Source organism: Ammospiza caudacuta, chromosome 3 (genome assembly GCF_027887145.1).
Source record: "Ammospiza caudacuta isolate bAmmCau1 chromosome 3, bAmmCau1.pri, whole genome shotgun sequence".
Taxonomy (NCBI): Eukaryota; Metazoa; Chordata; class Aves; order Passeriformes; family Passerellidae; genus Ammospiza; species Ammospiza caudacuta.
The window spans coordinates 109316361-109340741 of NC_080595.1; the positions used below are offsets into that span (position 1 = coordinate 109316361).

The window sequence follows — 24381 nt, forward strand, 5'->3', positions numbered from 1 at the left end:
TACTTATATAATGATAATTTGATTTGTTTCATAGAAATCGCACAGTACAGTTTCCATTCAGATCTTGGATTTTTATAAGATGAGATGCCTGAAATCTGCCAAGAGGGTTTTACTCAAAGTAGGGTATACAGCGTAAAGTGTAAGTCTAGGCTTCCTCTAATATCAGGATATCCAGATGAATCACAATTTTTAATTTATGGCTTTCTTAGTAGTTTTTAGATGGTTGAAGTTATAGAAATGAATTCTATAACAATTTGTTCTGTAAAGCTACAGTTCACTGGGATGAAATTTTTAAAAGGCAGTATGCTTGGAAAAATTCATGCACAAAGCCATGTGTGTTATGTACATCCAAATAATAGCTCTGAAATCTTCATAAATGTGTATGTAAACAGGTGTTCAGTCTCTAAGAGGTTTTTTCATATATTACTGCTCTCTAAGGATAATTTGATGGCTCAGTTTCCTATTTTTTTCATCTTAAGAATGTAAACTATCTTGAAAAGCAATGTCTCAGCAGATCTCTTGTGCCAGTCATGCACAAGGAAAAGAGACTGGAGTCTCAGCACACACTCCCTTCTTTAGCAGCAGTGATTAGATAGTCTCTCATGTAGTTTGCATCTTGAAAGATACTTCCATTTCATATTTTTTCCCTAATGCTAATCCTTTAAGAATAAAGAGCAGTGCACAACTGTCAGTTTTAGTGAGTTGGATTTGTTTGAGCAAGATAACAGTTCCCAGAGGAATGTGAGCATGTGGTGGAGTGCTTTGCAATCTTGCTTTTCTTCTCAGAGAGCTTTCTTGACTTGGCCTTGCTGCTGCTGTTTATTTCCCTCAGGAACATCTGTGAGAGGAACTGCATTTGTCTCTGAAGTACAGAGCTGCTTCCTGGTCTTGTTTTTCCCACCTTCCATTTTTCAAACAAACATCTACTTTCCAAATTCTTTCAGTTGTGTTAATACTATACAGTGCTTAATGGATTGTGGCAGAGAGAGTGACTTTCTCAGAATTTTAATACATAGCTATATATACAACAGTAGCTCATCCAAGGGCAATACAATGATGGGGTTTTATTAGTACTTTAATCTGATAATTTTGTTCAGATTTTAACAAACTGAAATAATGTTAAATTCCCCCCTTTTTTTTAAATTTGTAATGAAAAAATATTGCCACTTGCTTCTCAGATTTAAACATAATGTGTTTAAGCTTCATGGACTTAGAGAAAGAAATTACTAGATTCACTCTAGAGGCAATTTTTATCATTTCCAGGGAAAGATAGTGGAGAAAACCATTTTGTGATGAAGAGCTGTACATAGAAACACTGTCCAAGGTCTAAGCTCAGAATATTGATGGAAAACATTTATAACTTACTCCACTGCTTGTGAGCAGCTTCTCTTTTCAAGACTGCAGCTAGAATCAGGGTAATTAATGATATTATATATTCCTTTACTGTTGGTCTAATTTTTCTTCTGCAATACTGTATCTTTTATGACATTTGTTGATCCAGAAAATTCTGTCCCTTGTACAGTGGCATTAAAATGGAATGTGTCTCTTTGTCTTGTTTCTGGCGTATTGGCATCTTGTGAAATGATATTCTTTTTATTAAAGTAAGTAACTCCACTATTATTCCATGCCATGTTAAATAAGAATAATCATATATAACTGCTTTATTATTAGCTACAATAATAAAGTTGAGCTCTAGCATTTGAGCTATGAATGAAGAGGTTTTTAACTAGTCTAGAATGTATGTAGATTTTAATTGTTCTTCATTGGTGTAATTGCCAATTTATTTGCTACAGATTGGTAGGATTTGTCCCCTCTCCTTTTCCTAAAAATGTGGAAATGACACAGATGGGATTGCAGGCTATACATATGACTGAAATGAATCCATCTGATTTTTTAAACACCAGATAAACAATTTTTCAGCTATTCATATTTTTGAGTGTTTTTTTTTTTTAATGGAAACTTCCTTTTTCTTAATGAGCCTGTTACTTATGCTGGAGTATCCCTGATACAGGTAGATCTATATACAGACCAAGAAGCAATTAAACTTTTTGGGGGGCTCAGATAATATTTTGTTACCTGATTGGGAGCACTTTTTATACAGAAATATAAATGTTACTCTAAGAGAAAAAGTGGAATTCTGTCTGTGTTCCATTTCCTGAATCCAGGTTTTTCCTGGGCATCCCAAGAGCAACCACATCACCTATTTACAATGTAGAGATTAACAGGGTTAACAGTTTTCTCTGAGAATGGGAAGCGAGGATTCTCATGTAGAAGATGCATTATTCTCTCTTTAGGTGTACAGACTAAACCTTTTTTCTTTAACTTCTGTTATGAGCTTGTGTTTTACAAATTTTTAGACTCTGTTCTGAATGACTTGCATTCTGTCTTGTTTGTTTTTACTATTTAGCACAGGGGAAACGTGGTATAGCACTCTAGAGCCTAAAGAATTTTTATTTTGGGTGTTAGTGATATCCCTCAGTACAACATCTTTATTTATTTGCAAGTATAATGTAAGTTCATGTTTTCCACTACTATTTTCAGTTCTCTGACTTCCATTTGCTGTCTTTGTGTTGCTCTGTAAGTTATAGCAGGCTTGTGGCTGTGATATCCTTACTGCCTATTGATTTAAAGATTCTTTAATTGAAAAATATTCAGCAAACACGCTTTCAATTTACTGTTTTGCCCAACTAGGTTTAGATGCCAGAGGCTCATTTGCAGCAGTTGAAGGTTAAAGATTTAAAAGTAAAGCTGCATGTCACCTAGGTATACTACAGTTATAGGCAGGGTTTTCACTAAGGACTTGTCATACATCTTACATAGCCTGCAGGCTAAAAATGTGTGTCTGTGCCTTTGTGTCTGCATGTGTAACCACAGGAAAGGAAAAGGCAAAAAAATCAATGATCTCAAAATTAATTAAAATCATGAAGACTTCCCCTTGCTGACAGGATATTTAGGATGAAAATAATTAAATAAGCTATTGTGGCAAATGCAGTATCGATTCCTCACCAAGAGAAGCTCCTTGAAGACTTAGATGAAGATTGATAACTGGTTTTTAGCAGTTAGAGCCAAAGGCAACCATTCCCATCTTCAATTCTCATGCATTTGTGCAGTCTGACAAATGACTCCCAAACCAACCCTCTATTGACCACTATAAAAAGCTATTATCTTCTATAAATAAATTGCATACACACATTGCTTCTCCATTCTTCATATTTGTAGAGTTGGAAATGCTTTATTATTTTTCCTTTCTTCATACTTTACACGAGTAGCCACCATCCTTTCAGGGCAGAAAGTTTTTATTTGCTTGTTTCAAATCAAAGAGTTTTTTTTCTGGTTGTTTTTTTTTTTTTTTTTTTTTTTTAATAAACAGCGTCAGAATTTGCAAACTTGAATTAGAGATGGCATAAAGATAAGACTAATATTTTCAGAATAGTAACAAAAGAGATTATAACTGAAGATGGCACCAGATTTTCTCAAGTGGTCACTGGAATTAAGTTATGACATGGCTACAATAACAAGTGAAAAGGCCCATTGGAGGCAGCCTCATAAAGCAAAGCTGTTGGTGCCAAGAACCTGACACTTCTTATTTCACACTCTTCTATTTCCAGCTACTTTGCTTCCAGACTCTTGCCAGTCCATTCCTTTGGACAAAACCAATTAGCAGATGGAGCACGTAAAGTACAGCCCTCAATCCCATCTTGCAGTGAATTTTGTTTTAAGAGAGCCTATGCATTATGAGACCTCTTCATGATGTGTGCCAGAGCACTGCTCTGTGGTGTGGCACATCAGGAGACTCACTTCAAAAGCTCACTGCTGTTCAAAAGTAAAATCTGTGGCAAGTATTTCGCAGTAAGGAAGCCTTCAAAAAATATTGTGAGAACAAATCTCAATGAGGGAAATGAGTGAGCAAGTGTTGTTTTTGTTTTGGTGACAGACTAAAGTAAAAATAGACATAGAAAAAGCCGCATAGAGAAAGCAAATAATATAGATTTAATACTTGTTTAAAATATCAAAACAAGCCTGTTAAAAACATTTTGTTTCAATCTAATTAATTTGGATAAATGCTTATGTAAGTAGACTCTTATACATCAACTTCTTTGTGAAAACACACTTGCAAGAGGAAAGCTCTTCTACATAATTTAGAACGTTAGCAGTTCTATGGAAAACATACTAAGAAGTTATGAGAATTGAGAAGTGATTAAAAGGTGCTTCCTAGCTATGCTTTGACAGTCTTGTCCTACTGATGGCTCTGGAGCCAAATTTCACTGTTCCTGTGTCAGTTTTTAGTGAACTAGAGCTCTGTGAGATTGAGGTTTTAAGTTACAACACTGTATGGATGGACTGGTTCTTCTCAAATATTTCAATATAAAGAACTCATGCAGAGCTAATTCTCTGCAGAAATAATTCTCTGACATTGCTTTCTTTCTGACAAATTGGAAATAGTTGTACCTCCTTGAAACTCAAAGGCTTTTTGTGATTTTTATAACTGGATAATTTTTTGCTGCACTTTTAATTAAATATTAGATTAAAAATTGTAAAGAAATCAACTGCTAATAACTTTGAGACTTTAAAATAGCTGCCTTTTGAGCTTTATATTACTCAGGCCTTCCCAATTTCATTAGAGTAGGAGATGAAATAGATAATCATGTTAAAAGGAAGAAACTACTTTCTTGTAGATCTCATTTGTGTGCTGCCTGCTGCCTTGACCTATTCATGACCAGTCAAGAAAGGTTTTTCTGAACAGCCATGACATTTACTGCACTCCATGACATCTGGACGTTTTTTATCAAGGGCCAAAGTTAACATTTTAAATTAAGAGCATCAGGAAAAACAATTTTCCTTCTATGAATATGCATCATTCCACTGTCCATGAAAATTTTGATAGGAACTACAAGATGAACAAAAATAAGATGATAAAATTTTTAACTTGATTGAGTTTATTTCTGTATAGGAATCTTTGCACAGCAGCCTGTTTGGATAAGATCATAACATTAGGCATCTAGGTGAAACATGATCCTTTGTGATTTTAATTTTGTGACACAATATTTTGAGTTTGCTTTCTCTCCAGGGAGGATAAAAATATTACATTATTTCCTGCAAATTTTCCACACCTGATCAATAATCTCTTCCATTTAGTTTTAGAGACAAGACTAATGTATTGCTTTATCTGTCAAAGGCCTTTTAGTTAGGAGAGTTGTTTGTGAGTATGAATGAGAGAACTAGGATTCCTTATGGTACTGAGGTTAAATACGTCTAGATTTCCTTGATTTTCTTTCTCTTCTCTCTTCTTTTGTTGTTTCTTCTGGAATTTCAGACATGGAAAATATTCTGAAAAATAAGATAAATGATATGAAAAATATGTTTTTAAATCTTGCTCAAGCATAGTTAAGAGGTACATGGACATTTCAGGAAAAATAAGTTCTCACCAGATTAGTCAGAGACATACAAAGAAGTTCTTAAAACTTCTGCATAAGCTTGGGCACATTTTTATTTTTAAATGTAGATTTAGATGCAGTGAAGTAATTTGACTGTTACCCTGATGGATGAAATCCTGATGGCGTATTGAAAAAAGCTGGAAGAAGATTCAGTTTTTTCAATTCCTATTTTTGGTTTAGTAATTATGGAAATTATATACTATCAATTGGCTTTATGATATAAATATCCCTTTGAAAGTGAACTGTGCTTAGAGAGTTCCAAAATTTTCAGGATGGATCACCGTGAATTTGAATTCTGTATATTGCTACAAATTTTATTGAGTGTACCAAGTTTCAAACATATATGAAAAAAAACCTGATCACTATGAAGACTGTAGTTGGTCCTTATGTCCATCAAAAGAGCATCTATGTCTAACACGATAGCAATATCAGTTTGAGTTCTGATCATAAGCTTGTGTTCCTTCTAGCAGTGAGTTACTACAAGTGAATTGTAAGTTTTGAGAAGTTCATATACATAAATTCCACACAACAATTTTTCTTTTTTCTTTTCTTTCTTTCTTAACCATTTTTCTTCTTTCTTTTTTTCTTTTCTTACTTTATTTGTATACCCTTATTTTTAATATACTTTTAATGTCTGTGTGCTTTGCTATTCAAGCATAACTAAGTACCTAAAATTTCAAATAAGATTTTATTGTTAAGGCACCTCTCTTCATTAGCCATGGAAGATCCCATTAAAACTTACTCAGCTTTGCTTGAACCACCACAATTTGAAGCTGTTCTTAAATTAGGTAAATTTTTGTGAGTTAATATATTAGAATAACAGTCAATGACAGCTGCTTTTGTGACGGCAATTTTAGAAGATAGCCTAGAAAAGTAGTGTCACAAATCAGAATGAAGCTTTTCAATCACTGAATAAACTGCCTTACTGTAAGCAGATTCTAATAGAAATTAAATGTGTCTAATGCAAATAAGTCAATGTATTTATTTGTGTCTACTCTGTGAAGCTGGAATCAGCAATTTATGAGAATCTGATTATTGCAACGAGCATCATAATATAAAAAAAATGGTTTTTTTCTAAAATAAATATTAAGGGAGAACTTCATTGAAATGGAAAAGTAATTATACAGTGAAAGGCAGTTGGTGGAGGCACACTGGCAAAGAAATAAAGAGTAATATTGCAAGATCAATTTGATTTTCTGTAATCTGTCTAGACTATCATCTGCATATTACAGACAAGTTGATCAAAGATTTATGAAAAAGACAATGAAGAATCTAAAATTAGAAATGCTTCTCAAATGAAACAGAACAGAACCGAGAAACTCCAAACCTCTAAACAATCTCAAAGATAAAAAATCCCCACATAAAATATCTACTTATAAAATCTAAAACAAAGATTGACACAGGCCAGTAGTGTGTCTTTTAATACCTTTTTCTTTAGGTATTACTGAGTTTAAGGGGATGTTAGTTCAAAAGAGAAAGAACATTACTTATTTAGGACAGAGCCATAGGACATAAATTAATAAAAGAATTATAAAAGTCTGGCATAAAGCAGAATTATATTTTGAAATAAATGTATATTCTTTCATGGGTTACTTATGTTTTATACTGCTTAACAATTTGTTTTCTCCTGCAAACCTGAACTTTGCAATACTGTACATATAATCATCCTTTTTGCTGAAGATAATAAAGTCAGTATCATTAGCCCTTTGTAAAAGAAGAGAAATTGAAGGCAGGAAAAGGACATTTATTATGAATCCTCATAACTCTTTTATCTGCATTCAAAATCACCAATATACATTTATGTTTTTGTCATTTTACCTACCAAGTTTGAAGATATGAAAGGTTTAAAATCCTCAAACAGTGTACTATTTTTACAGGATACAAAAATAGAATATTTAGAGATTCATTCTTTGGAATGTGTGGGGTTTTCTCTCTATTTTTGATCAGATTTACATTAATCTCTGTGTTATACTGGCTTTATGCCTCTCATTTCCATTGCCAGGTGTACTTTCTTGTTGCATGTGGGTACAAAGGTATTCACTGTGCATGCTGAGCAAGACCTTTCTGTAATTAGTTATGAATTGCTCGTGCAGAAGGACTTTTCATGGGGTGTGATAAGTCTTGAATGCTGAGCTAATGTAATAGTAGCAGACAGGTCTTTATTGTGGATGTGGTTGATGGAGTTGCAGTGATCACAATCATATTGATTTTTTGAATTTGAGAACAGATGAAAGGAAATAGACTACCAAAGACTAAATAATGACCCATTGTTCCTTGTAATTAGGTTTTTGCTATCTGTCCCTAAGGTATATAAGAGTGTAATGGGGTATTTTTTGAGGAAAAAAAAATTATAGCTGATACCATAATTTCTGAAGTTCAAAAGGAAGGTTGAGAAAGTGCTTCAGAATACATTTGATCTGGAAATGTTCCATTCATTTTTAAGTATATGTAGAAACTTATATATATATATAAAACTCTAGAACTTAAATAAAAACATCATAACATCTTGTTCCTAATTGTATATTATAGGCACATTCTGCAAAGGTTTATGCAATCAAGTTGACCTTTGCTATTGCAAGCAACACACTGAAGGTAATTTTATTCTTGAATTAGTAGAGTTTATGACATGAGGAGACATCTACAGGACCAAATCACAGACTATAGAATATCTAAGAAATACATTTAAAAAAATATATAATTAGAAATATATATTTTTTTTACTTCTGTCTCTTCCCCCCTGCCCCAAATCACCATTCTATTAGTGTTTATTCCATTATTCCAGATAAATGTAGATCACCATAGAAGTTGAATGATTTATGGTGTGGCTGTAGAGGGGCTTCTGTCCCAGCTCAGGTGGTGTGAGTAACTGGTCAGACAGAGAAGTTTCCTTAACATTTCTTATTCCTTTAAATGAAATTTCCTTTCATAATTAAGATTTAAGCTCTTACTTCACAAGAATGACAAGGTGTCCTTGTCAGAAAAAATAAGTCAAAATTTTCCTATTCACTTCAGGTTATATTGTTAATCTTTAATGTTTTATTTGCTAAAATTAAATTCTGGTCTTAATCAAAGATCAAGCAGATGGGAGAAATACTTCTTCTGTTGTTATTTCAGGGAAATGTGTTTAATCTACTTCCTAAGCAGATTTTCTGTGTCTATCTCTGACAAAATTTTAAGTTCTCTGAAAGCTTCACCTGCAATGAGTTAAAATCAAGCTGCAATAAGTGGCTACCCACCTAACTAATTTTCATATACGTCCAGTTTCTTAACACCTAAATATTTTATTAAATGACATTACATCCAAGAATGTTCTGAGAGATGTTCTGCCACTTCAAACTCTTATAACAGGTAATACATGCTTATTCTGTCAATAAAAGAATGTATATTCTTTCCTATATTGACAATGCAATGACAAGAAATGTGGAAACCATATCACTATCATTTGGAATGCTTTTCCTATTCCTTTCTTCTCTTGGTATTTTCTAAAACTTTGTCACTGTTCCACTTCACTATTTCAATTCAAATCGTACATCAAACTAGAAGGCATTGAGGCAAAAGAGGAAATCCTTTCTTTTCTTTTGCCTTTTTGTGTAAGAAAAAATTACACTTTGAAACATAAAATTACCTGACTAGTTCACTTTTCTAGATTAAAAAACTTCAAGAATTTTAATTAGTGTAAAGTCTTTTTTATATTGTATGAAATAAGTAATTTGCTTTGTTTGGATGTTAAGTATTTTGGTGATGGGGAAAATAATTTGCATCTATTTTGTCTCTACTTAAAATCACTGCAAACCAACCCCCTGTTAAAATTCTCTAGACCATTAAAAGTTGAAAAAATAATTTAATCAGCAATGCATTGTTTAAAGCACTAGAGGATTTTGAAAAAAAAGCTAACAGTTTTTTTTAAAAGTTAGATGAATGTTGTTTATAGCTTACTGGTGCTCATATCTTGTTCCCTATTGGAATGCAGTTTTGGGGGTGAAAAACATATCTGTGCTCTTTTCATAATTGTACCCTAGAGTGGAATTAGGAATGTGTCAAGAAGTAAGAAAACATGAGCATTAATAAGCATACAATGCAATTTAACAGTTCATAAAACAGTAAAATTTAATCCCAGGCTGAAAGATTTATTAAATCTCACTTAGCAAAATGGTTTTGTGGGATGTGAGCAAGTGAGAATTAAGTGAAATGATTTCAGGGGCAATAGATTTTATTAGCTGAGTTGGGGAGGAACTAGTTTTGCAAGCCATTTCTTCTTAATTTCATTCACTTGTTATAATTGCCTTGAGTGTGGGAGAGCTTTCTGTGAGTAGTAGTAGCATGTTTGGTCTCTGGAATTTGTGTGCATAGTGCTGCATTTGTCAGGCATCATCTAACTGAAATGTCTTTTGCTGATGGGCTTGTGCAGAAGTTCTTCTCATGGTTGTGAAAGATATTTAAATCTAATACAATTCACACATTCATCAGAAAGCTAGAATGACTCCTATTGGGTTTATAAGAGCTTTTTTTGTTTTTTTGGTAGTATTTTTCATTCATGCTTCATTTCTGTACTCTTTAACACACCTGGGAAAGACAAAGTAAAATTTCGTTCTTCAATATTTATCTCTTGTTCTGGACCTTCTTGAAAAATCTCTTTGTAGGGTAGATTTGAAAGTAGAGTTTGGAGGCATCTGATCAGGAATATGTAGTGAATTAAGTAGAGTGATGTTAGCACCATTGACACCACATTATACAAGAATTTAGGGGAAAAAAGTTCCTATGTTACTAGTTACTCTGTTTTGTGGGTTAAAATCTTGTTGTCCCAACAAAATTCGAGATCTAGCCCTTAAAATTTTCTGATCAAGCATTAGTAGACTCTATAATAAAGGAACTACATATTTTTATAAGTAAAAATAATCTTATTTTTATATGTAACCAATCATTGTTTCTGTAGTTTATACCCAGTAATTTTTAAATTCAACTTTTCAAATTTTTGTCGAACAGGACGCACTTTAAGGAAGGTAATAGTGCCAGTAATGAGGAGCTCTCCTGCACTGTAGGTAGTCTTTGCTTCTTGACTTCTAAGTGTCATCAGACTTTTTGTGCATAACGTTTTTTAAGTTGTTCAAAAGAAAGAAAGCAGAGGAAGCTTCTATAGGAAAATCAGTCTTCAAAGGAAAATAACGATAATAAAAAAAAAAACCTCGGACAGAGGGCTACTTCTGTACACTGTGCTCACAATGGAAATTACCTAAAATGCAAAAGTAATATGAAGAAAAATGAAAGGCAGGTGGTAGAACAAAAAAATTAGAAGTGTTTTGTTTGTTTATGAAATATGCCACTTATTCAAGGTTTTCTAGCTAATAATTATGTATTGTTTGTTAAATTGTCACTAAATATAAAAGAGAAGAGTAAGTAATTATCAAAGGACAAGTATTGCTCATAGGTTAAGGTGATTATAGACATTTTTGATGGTTTTGAAATGAGCAAGTATTTCACTGCAAATCCTTACTCTGCAGTGATGACTAAGTAATGTTCCTTTTCCCTAAAACATTTATGCTGGGGAGGTAAAAGATTTGATTAAGCTGTCCTGCTCATTGTACCTGCAGCATCTACTACTTGCTCAGGCTCTTAGATTAAAGAACAGCTGCTGTTCTTACTCTCCAAATTGTACCACGTCATTTCTGTCCTTCATAAACCTGACTATGAATAGACTGGATATATTGGGAGTAAAAAAACCCCAAATCCAACAACCTGACTTTGCATCCATTGTTCTATCCTGGGCATTAATCTTGTGTAAGAAATAAAATACAGTTTTTAAGGGCTAATGGAAAACTCATTCGGTATGTAACATGCCCCACCTTGTGTACTTATACTACTTTGCAAAATGGGATTGCAACCTTGTCATTCTGTTCTAAAGCCTTGGAAGGCCAAGTGCCATAAACACAAGCTTAGCAAGAAAAGCTTGTTGCAGTATGAAATGGGCATGTTAACACTTAAACCAGTGACCACAGTCAGTCTGAATTGATTTTGTTTCTGATGATACTATGATCTGAAATTCAGTCAATAACAAACTATTTTTTGTATATGATGAAATAAGCTTCACAATGGACCAGAGACTTTATATACATTGCTTTAATGTGTTCACACCTTTTCAAGGACTATGTCAATAAAATGTGAAAGTGTTCTGTCACTTCTGTGCATTTATTGAATACTATTGTCATGGTCACCTAGGAAACAAATGTAGGTATACATTTGTGAGCATTTGCAGTTTCTTTTCATTCTTGATGCAGCTGAGGAAGTCACACATAAGAATCATTTTAATTAATGCACAAAATTTTTCAGAATACATTAGTGACCATCAGACAATAAGCAGAATGCTATGAACAGTTTGACCTTTGAAATATAGTTGGATTTATCTCACAAGGATAAAAGTTTACTGATTAAAGATAGGAAGACAAAGATGATCTTGAAGAGAATAATGAGCTGCATATGAAAATCATAAGCTATTCTACTTTAGAAGTATTATTCAGAAAATATGCAGGTAAAGATAGCATAAGAACTAAAATGTAATGAACTCTATGCATACTTTACTAATCAACAAAAGCTTGACTCATGCTGTGCATTAAGTGAACTGTACAATATCTTCCATCAAAATTTTTAATGAGTCAATTCAGTTTGTTACAAAACTGATTAGAGAATAAGATTCTATGTATCAAAGTTATTTTTTTTACTTCTGTTTTAGTTTGAATAGGGCATTTTCTTCTAGAATATTTTAAGAACTGTTCACAGTTTTTAAAAGAATTTTAGCAACATATTTGTCTTTGCAAGAAAATCTAGATATACTTAATTTGTGATGTGTTTGTAACTTTATATTTATGACAGTAGTAACTGATAGATATGGGTCCAGATTTATCCATCTGATAGTACAGGTCTTGTCAACTGAGTTATGGACATTACACTATTGCATTTTCTTCCTCATTTGCTTTGTTTTTGATGAACAGATTTTGATAACATATTTTCAGAATCATAGAATGTTATGGATTTGGAATGAACCTTAAAGGTCATCTAACCCCAACCCTGCCTGCCATGGACCAGGTTGCTCAGAGCTCCATTCAAGCTAGCTTTGAACACTCGCAGCTTTGGGAACATCCACAACTTCTCTGAGCAACCTGTTCCAGTCCCTCACAACATATATCTGCTGGAGCTTATCATGTGCCTTTGACATCTTTGGGTGGTTTTTGTCATCCTACAGATTTCCACTTCAGTGGCTTATAGAATTTGACAGCCATGTTGTTCTGTATCTGGCATAATGTCCATTTGATTCCTTCTGACGGGTCTTAACAGATCTGCTTCCAAATTTGCATCTAATTAATCAGTTGGTGCTGGTGTTGAATTTCTGATTGCTTCTTGGTGGGATATTTTTGTTAAAGCCTCATATCAATTTCTGCTTTCCTTCATTGAAACAAGGACTACAGTTTTAGAAATTAAACTGATTTAAAAACCAGTTTGCATTTCTGAGTCAGATTTATGTGTTGTACTTATTTAAAAGGCTGTTGTCTAGACTTTGACTACTGCCAAGTCTTGCTTCTAGAATATTAAACTTTTCATGACGCTTACTCAGCATGTCATTCCAGCTTTTTGGTGTTTCACTGCCTCCTTGTCAAATATCAGCTTGCCTTAAAAGCACTTTAATGCCTTGAAGATAATGAACAATTTGGCAGCAAAAATATTTTCTGACTGATTTGAAACCTCTGCATAAACTGCTTGGAGCCTGAGATCATTGAAACCTCTTAGGCTGGCTTTTTTGAAATTAGGATTTATTTCTGTTTGAATTCTGAAATCTTTCCTTGGGAGAGCCATTTAAATGTGAGTGTGTATTTTTCTCTTTAACAGTAGCTTATGGGCTATAATGGTAGAATATTTTTGCATTTTTATGTTTAGTTTTATTGTAAAGAGCCTCGGGATGCCTTTGTATGAAAGGCACTATATAAGCTCATTTTGCATTGCATTGTATTGTATTGTGACAAGTGCAATAATCTCCAGGTTTCCTATCCATTAAAGAACTAATTTCACAGCTCACTAATTACGTGAATGAGAAGGGGAAATAGGTCCTTTTTCTCTAAGGTATGCTGAGCAGATGGTGTAGCACTCATTTCCACCAGCTGAATCTAAGGTCCTCTCATGCTTTTGGTTCTGAGGTTTACCAGGCCTCTGTTTATCAAGGAGACCAGGAGAGAGAGATCGCTTTCTTGTACAGCACAACAGTATTACTGAGAGGCTGTCTGTCCTTTGGTAATACAACATTTCTTAGCAAACACTATGTCTAAGTCTATTTATTTTGGATGGGACATGAAAACTATTAAAATTAATGTGCATTTTGATGTAATTCTAATCTACCTCTGATTTATTGAAGATACTGATTAGTTCTGCTATAGGGATTTGAACTGATGCACATTAAAAATTATTAATGATTCATATGAGTGTTGTTGGGATGGAATCTTGTTTTGTAATTTCAAAACAAAAAAAACATTACTTCCTGAACCTGTACACTTTGCTTTATAGCTAAGGTTTTCTCAGCTTGTTTCCTTTTTTCTTTTGCATCATTCATGAAAATAACCAACTTGAATCAAACATGCACACAGTGATTTATATAGCTCCCTAACGTACTGCTTTTTAAAGTAACTTGAGTCATCAGATGCTCGTGTACTCCCATGATCCTGAAAAGTCACTATCTGAGCCCTTTTTGCAGCATTAAAAAGAGAAAAGCTAAGACTGCCGAAGATCCTGACATAACTTATGTATGACACAGCAACAAGCCTACATTTTGCAGCACTGCACAAGCAGCTGGGCCATTTTTATTTCCTTCAGCAGAACTAAATAAATTAGCAGTGCTAATTTGTTGTTTCCTTCTCTCTGCGCGTGCTGACGGTGCTGGTGGTGCTGTCGTTTCAGACGGACGCGGCGCTGATGTACGACGCCGTGCACGTGGTGTCGGTGGCGGTCCAGCAGTTCCCGCAGATGACCGTCAGCTCGCTGCAGTGCAACCGCCACAAGCCATGGCGCTTCGGGACGCGCTTCATGAGCCTCATCAAGGAGGTAAGTCACTCAGAAAGGGTCCTGCTCCCCTGCTTTTTTTTTTTCTCCCAGTTCTTTCCCATTTTCTTTTGCTTTCGCTCCATTTGTTTGGGTTTTTTGTTTTTTTTTTTTTTTTTTTCACTAGATGGTCGTCTCTCATCTTGTTATATATAAGGAGTTTGACAGGCAAGACAGCGTTTTTGTTTGAAAGTGTTACTTGGAACTAAAGTACTTGAAAGTATTACTTGGAACTAAATTTCCTGAAGTACGACTTAGTACTACAATATTTGTAAAGGTGAAATAACTGCATTCTAAATAAAACTTATATTTGTAGATAGTAGGTTTATGTGGAGCATTTGTGGCATTAAAACCCCAAACACCTGAAACTCTAAACTGTAGACCGATTATGAGAAATCCATCAACTAAACACTGGCATAAACTTAAAGGGGCCAGGAATTAATTTTACTTCCTGGTTAAAAGTAATTTTTTTCTTAATTTTCTATAGTGAATTACTATATGTCTCCTTGATTACCCAAGATGCTGTTTAGATATTGACAGATAGGGACAGCAAAGCTATGAGATTTAAGGTGCTAAAGACTACTCAGTTCAAGACTGTAGACTATTCAAATCTCTCATACTGTAACTCCTTATACAATGTTTCTCAATCCAGACATACAAAATATTCTGATGAAGAGAATAATTTGCAGTAGAATGTAATTTTTTTTTCCAATATTGGTTCCTTCTAGGAACCAATAATAATTTTATTTCCCACATTTTCTCTCCCACTTTGTATAGTTTCAGAACTAGGGTAGATTTTAAGTTATAAAAAAAGTTAGGCTATTGCATTTTATTAAAAGTGAGGAATAAGCTTAGGAAGGCTGGCTCACTGACCTCAATTTTTGCTGTCTCGGTGTGGTTTCAGGGGAATCAGCATCTTCCAAAAGTAAGCTTTTATTTGAATGAAATTTCCTGAGAAAAAATATGAAGTCCAGCATTAATGAAAAAGATTGAAACTTTGGGACTGGGGAGGGGGAAGTATGTAGGGAGCAGACATATAGACATATTTTCATTCCTCCATCAAAATGCATGCATGAATGATGGAGGAATGAAAAAAACCCAGCCTTTTATCTTGTTCAGTATATCTTGTTCAATAAAAGAACTGAAAAGAATAATAGAATCCATTGCCTGATATGGAAAGTTTAAAAAATTGTCTATGAAGCCTAAAAGAAAGTTTGATTTCATTAGCAAAAAATAAATACAAAATATTTAAAAACACAAAATCAGCGACAAGATAAGTTATTTACATAAAATGAATAATTAATGATCCCATTTTGACAGAAGTAGTTTGCCCATTGAGAAAAAAAATAAAGGAAGAGGTATTTATTTCTAGAAATTGTTTTTTTCTTTCTTCACAGGCCCACTGGGAAGGCCTCACAGGCAGGATAACTTTCAACAAAACTAATGGCTTAAGGACAGATTTTGATTTGGATGTCATCAGCCTCAAGGAAGAAGGTCTTGAAAAGGTGTGTAAGACATTTGCCTGCAAGGAAGTGGGAAATAAAACAAAACTTAATCCCTATAAACATTTACAACAGTATTTCTTGTGTTATGTAAAAGAGTGCGCCTGCTCTCAAGTCAGTATAAGTGGTACTAAAAAGTTAAGAATTGGTATCATCAGTGGTTTAGCTGTCTTCTGACATTAATGTTTCTTGTACAGAGGTGGAGTGAGAGCCCAAAGAACTGGGAAATGCTCTTTCCATGTTGCTTACTATTGTCCATATTTGAACTTAAGAGCTCAGGAGGCATGTACAGATATTTGGCCTGCCTATATGACACCATCATAATCTGAAGTCAGACCATCTATCCTCCAGCCACCTTACCATGCAGAGGCAATTGCGGGAAGCTACCGTGTCTCTCATGGTTGTGACCAGCAGGCGAAGGTTTTGCAACTGGCATATGTCTTGAAGTTTGCATTTAGATCTGATGTTCAGTCTTCTGTAAGAACTATGTTTTTCTTCATCTTCAGATCAAGTTCTGTCAGCTATTGCCCCAAGGTGGCAATTGTGGGCACAAATAAAAACAGAAATTAAGGGAAGGGACCATACTGCAGATTTGCATTTTCTTCTGTAAATCATTGAATGGAGATGCTAGCATAAACAACATATTTTCCCAAAATTTCAGCTCACAAGACTAGCTTTGGAATATTAATTTTCTCTTACTGGGAAGATTTGTAAAAGCTCAGAAACCATGAGCTTGTCTTGAGACACTTACATAGGTAATAACATTCTTGTTGTCCAGAGGAAAACCTGTGATTCAAGAACTAAATTATATTTGAAAATGTTCAGTTATACATTGACAGTAGATTTCTGCCATTAAATGTCCCATGAAGTGAACTCAGGCAACTTAGCCAGGGAAACGAATTACTAGACTTGAAAAGTAAATCAGTGTTGTGTACGAGTAGAATAAGTACAGTGCAACCTGTCTTTTTTACTGGAAACAGAAATGGAAGAATTAATGTCATGGTAATAGCGAAATAAGTCAGCAGTGGCTGAAGAGTTTGTATGTAAGTGACAAGTGTTGAAAATGTGGAAAGGAAGTCTTTGTAATTTAGGCTGGCTTTAAGAACATTAGGTGACATTTGGGAATCGCAAAGCAACATGAGATTTCTGGAAAATAAAATCACAGTTGACAATACACTAGAAGATATATACATCAGTGAAAATATAGAGATAAAGCAAAAAAGGTCTACAGAGAAATATGGAAGACAAAACAATTCAACAGGAAATATAGTAGTACTCTAAAATACATAATAGAAAAAAGGAACTTGGTAAAGAGTTATATTGAAAGTTCAGTAAGAGACAAAAACAGAAATATTTTGAAACATAATGATATTTAAAAAAGCCCAGTATGTGCTTGAGCTGTATAGAAATATTTTCAAAGAAAAGATACTTTTACTGACTTCATTTCTTATTTTGGTCATGTGATAAGTGGAAGTGATAATATCACTTTTTCACCAAAAACTGTAGGCAATCTTTGGAACAAGCAGAAAGAATCAGTTACTGTATATGAGCAAAACCAGAGCAGTTTCTTTGGGGTGCAAGGAGATGAGATTAGGAAAAGGAAAATTCAAGTGTATGCACATTTGATTGAATTGCTTACTAAACATATGAAACATATGGTATATTTTACTGAGAGAGATAAATCAATGCCCACAGAGAAATGTTTCTCTTTGAACAACAAAACTTCATTATTCTGAAGGAATGCAAACCTTATTCTTTTTGAATCCAGAGTGAATGATTAAATTTTGGAGCAGGACACTTCCTAGTTGGAGTACATTTTAGCCAGTTCTTTTATTTAAAAGAGCTGTCTCAAAGTTTTGAGGATTTTTTCCTCCAAGACTTAGTTCTGTTAAAGTGGGGATGGGTCACCCTTCTCTCAGTCCCCTGCCTCCATCCACATGTGCACTCCATCTTTCTGTCTCCTTCTTTCTGCTCCTCCTTTTTTCCCTTTGCCTCTCCCTCTGCCTCTCCCCCTCTCCCAGACCCTCCTTGCCTGTTTCCCTTTCCATCTAATCCTTCTCCCTTGTACCTATTAATCTCTTTCCATGCCCTTTCTATTCTCTTTTTCCTTCAGGAGCCTTTTTGCATCTCTGTCCTTATCTGATATGTTTTCAATGTTCTTCCCAAACCATCTTGTCAGACATCTCTGTCTATGCGCTAAGAGTTACCGAACAGGTTTTTATTTTTTCCTTTTCTTCTGTACATCCTCCCACTTGTGGGATGAGAAACAGTTGGGAGATGCATATTATGGTGCACAGAATTCTTATGCCATGTTTCCATATGGTAAACTGTTGTTATTTCTTCTAACCTCTTTCCAAATATTTCTCTTGTCAAGGACAATAGTTTAGCTCAACAATTTCAGCTGTGATTCCTGAAGAGAAAAATAATGATGGATGGGGAAAAAAAATTATTGTGAAAAATTACTAAAAGACTTTTTTTAAAACTTAGATTTTGCACAAAACTGTCCTAGATAAATTACCTGTTAGTATAACCAGTATAACTGGGAAATTACCTGAATCATGTGTTATAAATTCAATGACTGCTGAAGTCAGTGACAACAGAACAATTCCTCACTGATTTAAAAAAATACTATGTGTGATCTCAACTTTTACATAAATTACTTGTTCCTGAAACTCTTGAATGAGAGGTGATAATCAGGCATCAGTCAATAAGAAATATGTGTTTCCAAATAAAATTTCATGTCTGCCAAAAATGATAGCTCCTTGTAAGATGAACATGACCAAATTAAGCGATGATTGGAGTGCTGTTAATATAATATACCACAAAATTTTATTACAGTCACTTTGGACAGACTGAAACTATTCATGATTAAGCACAGTGAAAATCCCAAACTGTGACACTCCAGCATAATAAATTATAATTTAAATTACAGTCAATCAGTCTTTACACTGAGGCTGCATTGTGAGGATGATTATTTTATACTTCAAGGAGATAACAAATACCTGAATTTAATATTGCTTTTGATATGAAAATTTGTCACTGAAGAACAATCACATATCTTGAATAAGAGCTGCTACAACTGGCTTGAAAACTTGCTCAGAAACATTCTCAGGGTGGCAAAGGGAGAGAAAAAAAGAGGGGAAAAAAACCAAAGACATGGTAAATCTATGGGATCCAGAAGTATTAAAGTATTATTATTTATGTTATATTTGACAAAGAAGGCATGTATATTAATATTACTGAAAAAAATAAATTAAGCAATTTGCAAATGGGAAATACAGAAATATGAAGAAACATTATTATCCTTAATGGAGTATAATTATTTCCTTGATGTAATCACCACTGCTACTAATTACTCCACAAGAGTAAATAAAGAAGGTATAGATAAATTTGAAAAATCTTTGAGAGTTGAGCATGGTTCTGGCTGCTTAGTGAGTGGGTAGCACTGCAGAAAGGCAATGATCCTTCCTAATACAATGCTTGTGGCACTTCACTGTGAGTCATATTCACAGTTTTGATTGACTCAGAGCAAAAATAATGTTAATTTTCTCAGGAGAACTTTGAAGAAAAATCAAAAAGAATAATACTTGAAAGTATACTTATCTATTCATGAAGATAAATTGCTTTTGAAACATGCTGAAGTAAGAAAGCTACAGAATTTTTGGCACTAGCATCTCATGAGACTGAATCTCTGTAAAGTGCTCCAGAGCACATGTAAACTCAGCGCAATTTAAGTTTCGCGAACGTGCAGCGCTTCTTTTTTGAGGGGGATGGTGAAATATTTTGATGGTTTTGGCTAGGACAGAGTTCATTTCTTTCATATAAGGCTGTATGGGGCTGCAGTTTGGATTTGAGCTGAAAACAGCATCGATAACACAGGAATGTTTGAGCAATTGCTAAGCAGCTCTTATGCAGAGTCGAGGCCTCTGTAGCCTGCAGAGCTACACAGTGATGCTGGGTGGGCATGTCCAGCTGGGGGGAATAGCTGTTCTTGGGGGACTGCAGTAATCTGATGGTTACCTGGAAGTCAAATATGTGGAGGTTTGGACGCAAGTTTCTAACACGTGACATGAATTTGGGAAATTGTATTCCATGTTCTTGAGGACCACTGCAATTACCACGTTACAGAATACTCTATGATATTCAATGATGAATGTAGCTCTTGGAATTGTTTCAAGTTAAATAAGCTGATTCTTGCCTAAGCTAATTCCTTTTATCATTTTTCTTTGTCTCACTGTGGAGGACATGTTAATGGGTACACCTGGTTTGGATCCTGTACTTTGGATAATAAGTGTTAAAATATTCAGATTGGCATGCTCTCTTCAGAATAGTTTAGCCATTTAGGCGGATTGGAAAGAATAATAGGAAATTAAGGGCTTGACAATATAGTCAATATTTACAATAGATTTACTGTGTGAATGTTCTCTCTAAAGTGTATATATGAATACCTGTTTCACTTTTTACGAAAATTTGTAAGTTTTTCTGAAACAAAAGTGATGCAATAAGTTAAATTGTAGCTTGCTTGAATTTCAGTTATAGACTACCTTGCACTTTTTTCTTCAATTTTGGCTTTTAAACTTTTCTAGTAAAAACAGATTGGCAATTCTATTCGGTTTAAAAAACTGCTTAAAAATTAAAACAATGTGCTGCTGAAACAAATAGAAAATTATTAACTTGCTGCATTGTTTTTGCAAAACTTTTCTGTAAGAAGCAACTTTGAAAATACATTTCTGTGTTTTGGGAGCTAAACACATCAGTAACATATAAGAACCTGTGGTACAAATTGTTGGGTTTGAGCTCATCAACAGAGATAATCCAAAGAAAGTCTAATTTTAAACCTCTGACTTTTGGTCCATTTCTTAGATTTTTGGTTTACAAAAGCAGCAGCAAAAGTACCATGAATCTAATTTAGAAGAATAATAAATCAATTTATCAAGACAAATTTCTTTTTAAAGTAATGTTGCTGATAATTCTTATAGGTCTGCAATAGATTAAGTCTGTAGTTAGATAAAATCCAAATTCTACCAGTTGATATTCTTTTGCTTGTGCTTCTGACTATGTCAAAAAGTAGGAAAGGATGTATTTTAGTTAGCAATGTCTTATATTTTGCCAATATAAATTTGAATTATAAACATGAATTTGAACAAAGCAAATTACTTGATGAATTTAGGATTTGAAACTGATCATATAAAATGTTGCTGTTTCCTCAGAAATTTTTGTGCTACTTGTGTACCTGAAGCTATATCTCACAGAGGAGATTAATTCAGCTTCAGTTATGTAGCATCAGGCTCAAGTTCTCATCTTCACCATTCCTTGTTATTCTACGCTAGTTTCATGTTCAAAATAAAGCAAACACTGTGATTGTCATAATTAGCAGAACACTGCAATTAAATGTTAGCAACCCTTTTAAAATTTCTTGATTGCGGCCAAACTGCAAGGCTGAACATTTTGTGTTTTCTGAAAGCCTTTCAATTCACTAAATGAAATTGTATTAAAACAGTAAATGAAGGAGAGATTTTTTTTGGTAGCAAGGCTTGATTTTAATACTTTGAAATGATGTGTTAGATGTTTTTTCCAACTGTATTTCTGAGATACACATATTTTTTCTTCCCTCCATGACTCTTTGATCAGCTTATGAGGTACTGAATGGCCAAGTTCAAAAGAATGACTTCTTGAAACTGAGTGTTAAGCAAGGAAGACAGAGAAAATATTGATTCCTGTGGGACAGAAAATTGTAGGAAAAGAGATCAAATTTGTCTTTTTTTTATTACAGCATCCACTAATTCATGCTCTGCTGTAGTCTCAGTTTTAGAAATGGAACTCTTTTTATCTACACCACCTTGCATCCTAAACTTACTTTACAGCCTTGTGGCAACAAATCACTTAAAAGTATACAAACATTCTTTCCGGACTCAGTTGAAAAGATAATTTAAAAAATTGCGTGTGTTTACGCATACATACATATATTTGCAATGAATCCCTATAGAAATTCTTAATTTTTGTCTAGGTTTAGTTTTAAAATATCTACCTTGTGTTATAGATATTACTCAGTATTTGAAATTGTGTTTAAAATTGTGTCTAAAACCAAAATAGGACATATTTGTGGGGATTTCCCTAGACAATAGAGTAATACAAACATTCTGATTTCTAAAATGGGTAGAATAATTATAATATATTTATAATATATTTATATTTACAATTATATTTACCATTATAATTGTATAAGAATGAAAATGTAGATAAGTTACAGATAAGCCTCATTACTTACTACTTAGTACGAATGCCTGTCCTTGACCTGAACCTTCAAGCACAACGTTGTATGTTCTTACTTAGATAAAAATCCTATAGATTTTATTTTGAAGTATAAAATGTCAAAATACTTATGTGTTGAAGATTTATCTGTAAATAAATTGGGTTATTGCCTGTTCCTGTCTTCTCCATTACTTTTGCCCAAAAACATATTTTGTCCTGCTGTTCTCTCTGATCACAGAAAAGGGTAAATCCTTTTGAAGAGACAATGCTCTCTTCTCTGCAAATTAATTTCTCTCTGTTATCTTCAGATGTGGTTTATCTTGAGAAATGGAAAATTAAGTATTAAGAGCAGCTTTAGACATTCTTTATATCATTTTTACACCTAATGTCACACTTCACACAACATAATTTAAGGTATTGCTAAACATCTTTTAAATAAGCAGACTTTAAATGTAATGACAGAGAAAAATGAAACAAAATGTAATAATAATTCTTATCAATCAATTTTTTTCACATGTAACAATCTGGTTTTCCTTAAAGTGTTCTTTTCTAGATGCTGAATTGTAACAATGGGTGATTTACACAGTCATTTACTGTTTTATAGGTTGGAACTTGGGATCCGTTGAGCGGCCTTAACATGACAGAGAATCAGAAGGGAAAACCAGCAAACATCACAGACTCCCTGTCCAATCGCTCTTTAATTGTCACTACCATCTTGGTAAGCAATTGTATTTGCTTCCCCGAAATACAGTTATGCAGAAAAACTGATAGAATGTGACACACTAATTGCAATAGTAGTGAACAGTCTGTAGTGTGCATTACCATTACTTAGAATTTACTTGGAATTACTTGGAGTTTATGGTGTCATCAGTGATCACCAGTTGATAAACTAGTCATGGATGTTTACTCTTACCTTCAATGTGAGCAGGTTATCCTGATTTTAGAGTTATGTTAATTGATTAGTAATTTAACTTTTCTTATTATTGGCTGAAATGTTCTTCTTTGCAAAGCTGCTTTTTTCAGGGCCACATGAGATCACAAAAGATAATTGGTTTTAAAATGTGTTGTGTCTGTTAGCCTGATGATTTTAGCGAGCAAAAATTTATTGGTTTTGTTTGCTATTCTAACCCCTCAAAGGAAAGTACAAAGTATTTAACATTTATTTAGAACTGCTATTGCTCAATTATTGAGATGAAATTTTTAGTTATACAGATATTTAATTGATCCTTTGAACTAGACCAGAAGAAACAATTTGAGTAACTTCTGTATTATTTTCACTATTGACAAATTCATAGCTGTGAATGAGGTGTTTTTTACATATAAATAAACACATTTATTTATATAAAAATAAGTGTTCATTTATTTCCTCACAGTAATTTTGAAATAGTAATTTTAGTTTCAATGAAAATTTAAAACTTTCCAGAAGTTTGTATGGTGTGTTCGTCTGTTGCCACCATTATCATGAATTTGCAGATATTAAAAAAGAATCTGCTTCCTGGTGGTTGTATTCTTTATTAAGAAGCTTTTACCTACCAACATGTATTATGACATTTCAAACTGGAATGGATTTTTACAGATGTATAGACACAAATGCCAGTGTGCTTTTAACTTTTTATGTAACGTAAGTCATATAACTTCATCCAGTGGGTAACTTTTTCACTGCTTATGCGGTCTGTTTACATGTGATAGAAAATCTTCTGATATCCTTCACTTCATTCATTTTAGTAATTGAAAAATACACAGCAGATATAGAAAATGGAACACGACTGACTCACTTTCAGATGTAATTTCTTGTTATGCTAAGACAAGCACAGATTTACCACAACTTCCTCTAGTACCATTAATTATAGTGTTGATCTGCTATAGGTATAACTTAGTTTATAAATTTATAATTCCTTGTTTCTTTTTTTAATGAAATGTAAGTTAATGTCATATATTCCCTTATATTAAAAGCATGCCCTCTAGAGTATTATTCTGTCAATTTTCTTCCCACTGACTTTCACATGTTTCCTACATGTAAAAACTACTATTTAAAAATTTACTATTATCAAGTAAATTTTATTAATAATTCCAATTCCATGCTCTCTATACTGCTGTTGCTTTGTACCAGATATCCT

The 24381-nt window shown here is 33.7% G+C and overlaps 1 protein-coding gene across 3 annotated transcripts in view; it reads left to right on the plus strand.

Annotated features, from left to right (window-relative positions):
- Positions 1-24381, plus strand: part of GRIK2 (glutamate ionotropic receptor kainate type subunit 2) — a 351000-nt gene that overhangs the window by 171103 nt on the left and 155516 nt on the right. For all 3 annotated transcript variants that reach the window (XM_058802832.1, XM_058802833.1, XM_058802834.1), the window contains exons 7-9: positions 14370-14513; positions 15908-16015; positions 22869-22982. In XM_058802832.1, coding sequence (XP_058658815.1) covers positions 14370-14513; positions 15908-16015; positions 22869-22982 — 366 coding nt within the window. The remainder of the gene's footprint in view (positions 1-14369; positions 14514-15907; positions 16016-22868; positions 22983-24381) is intronic.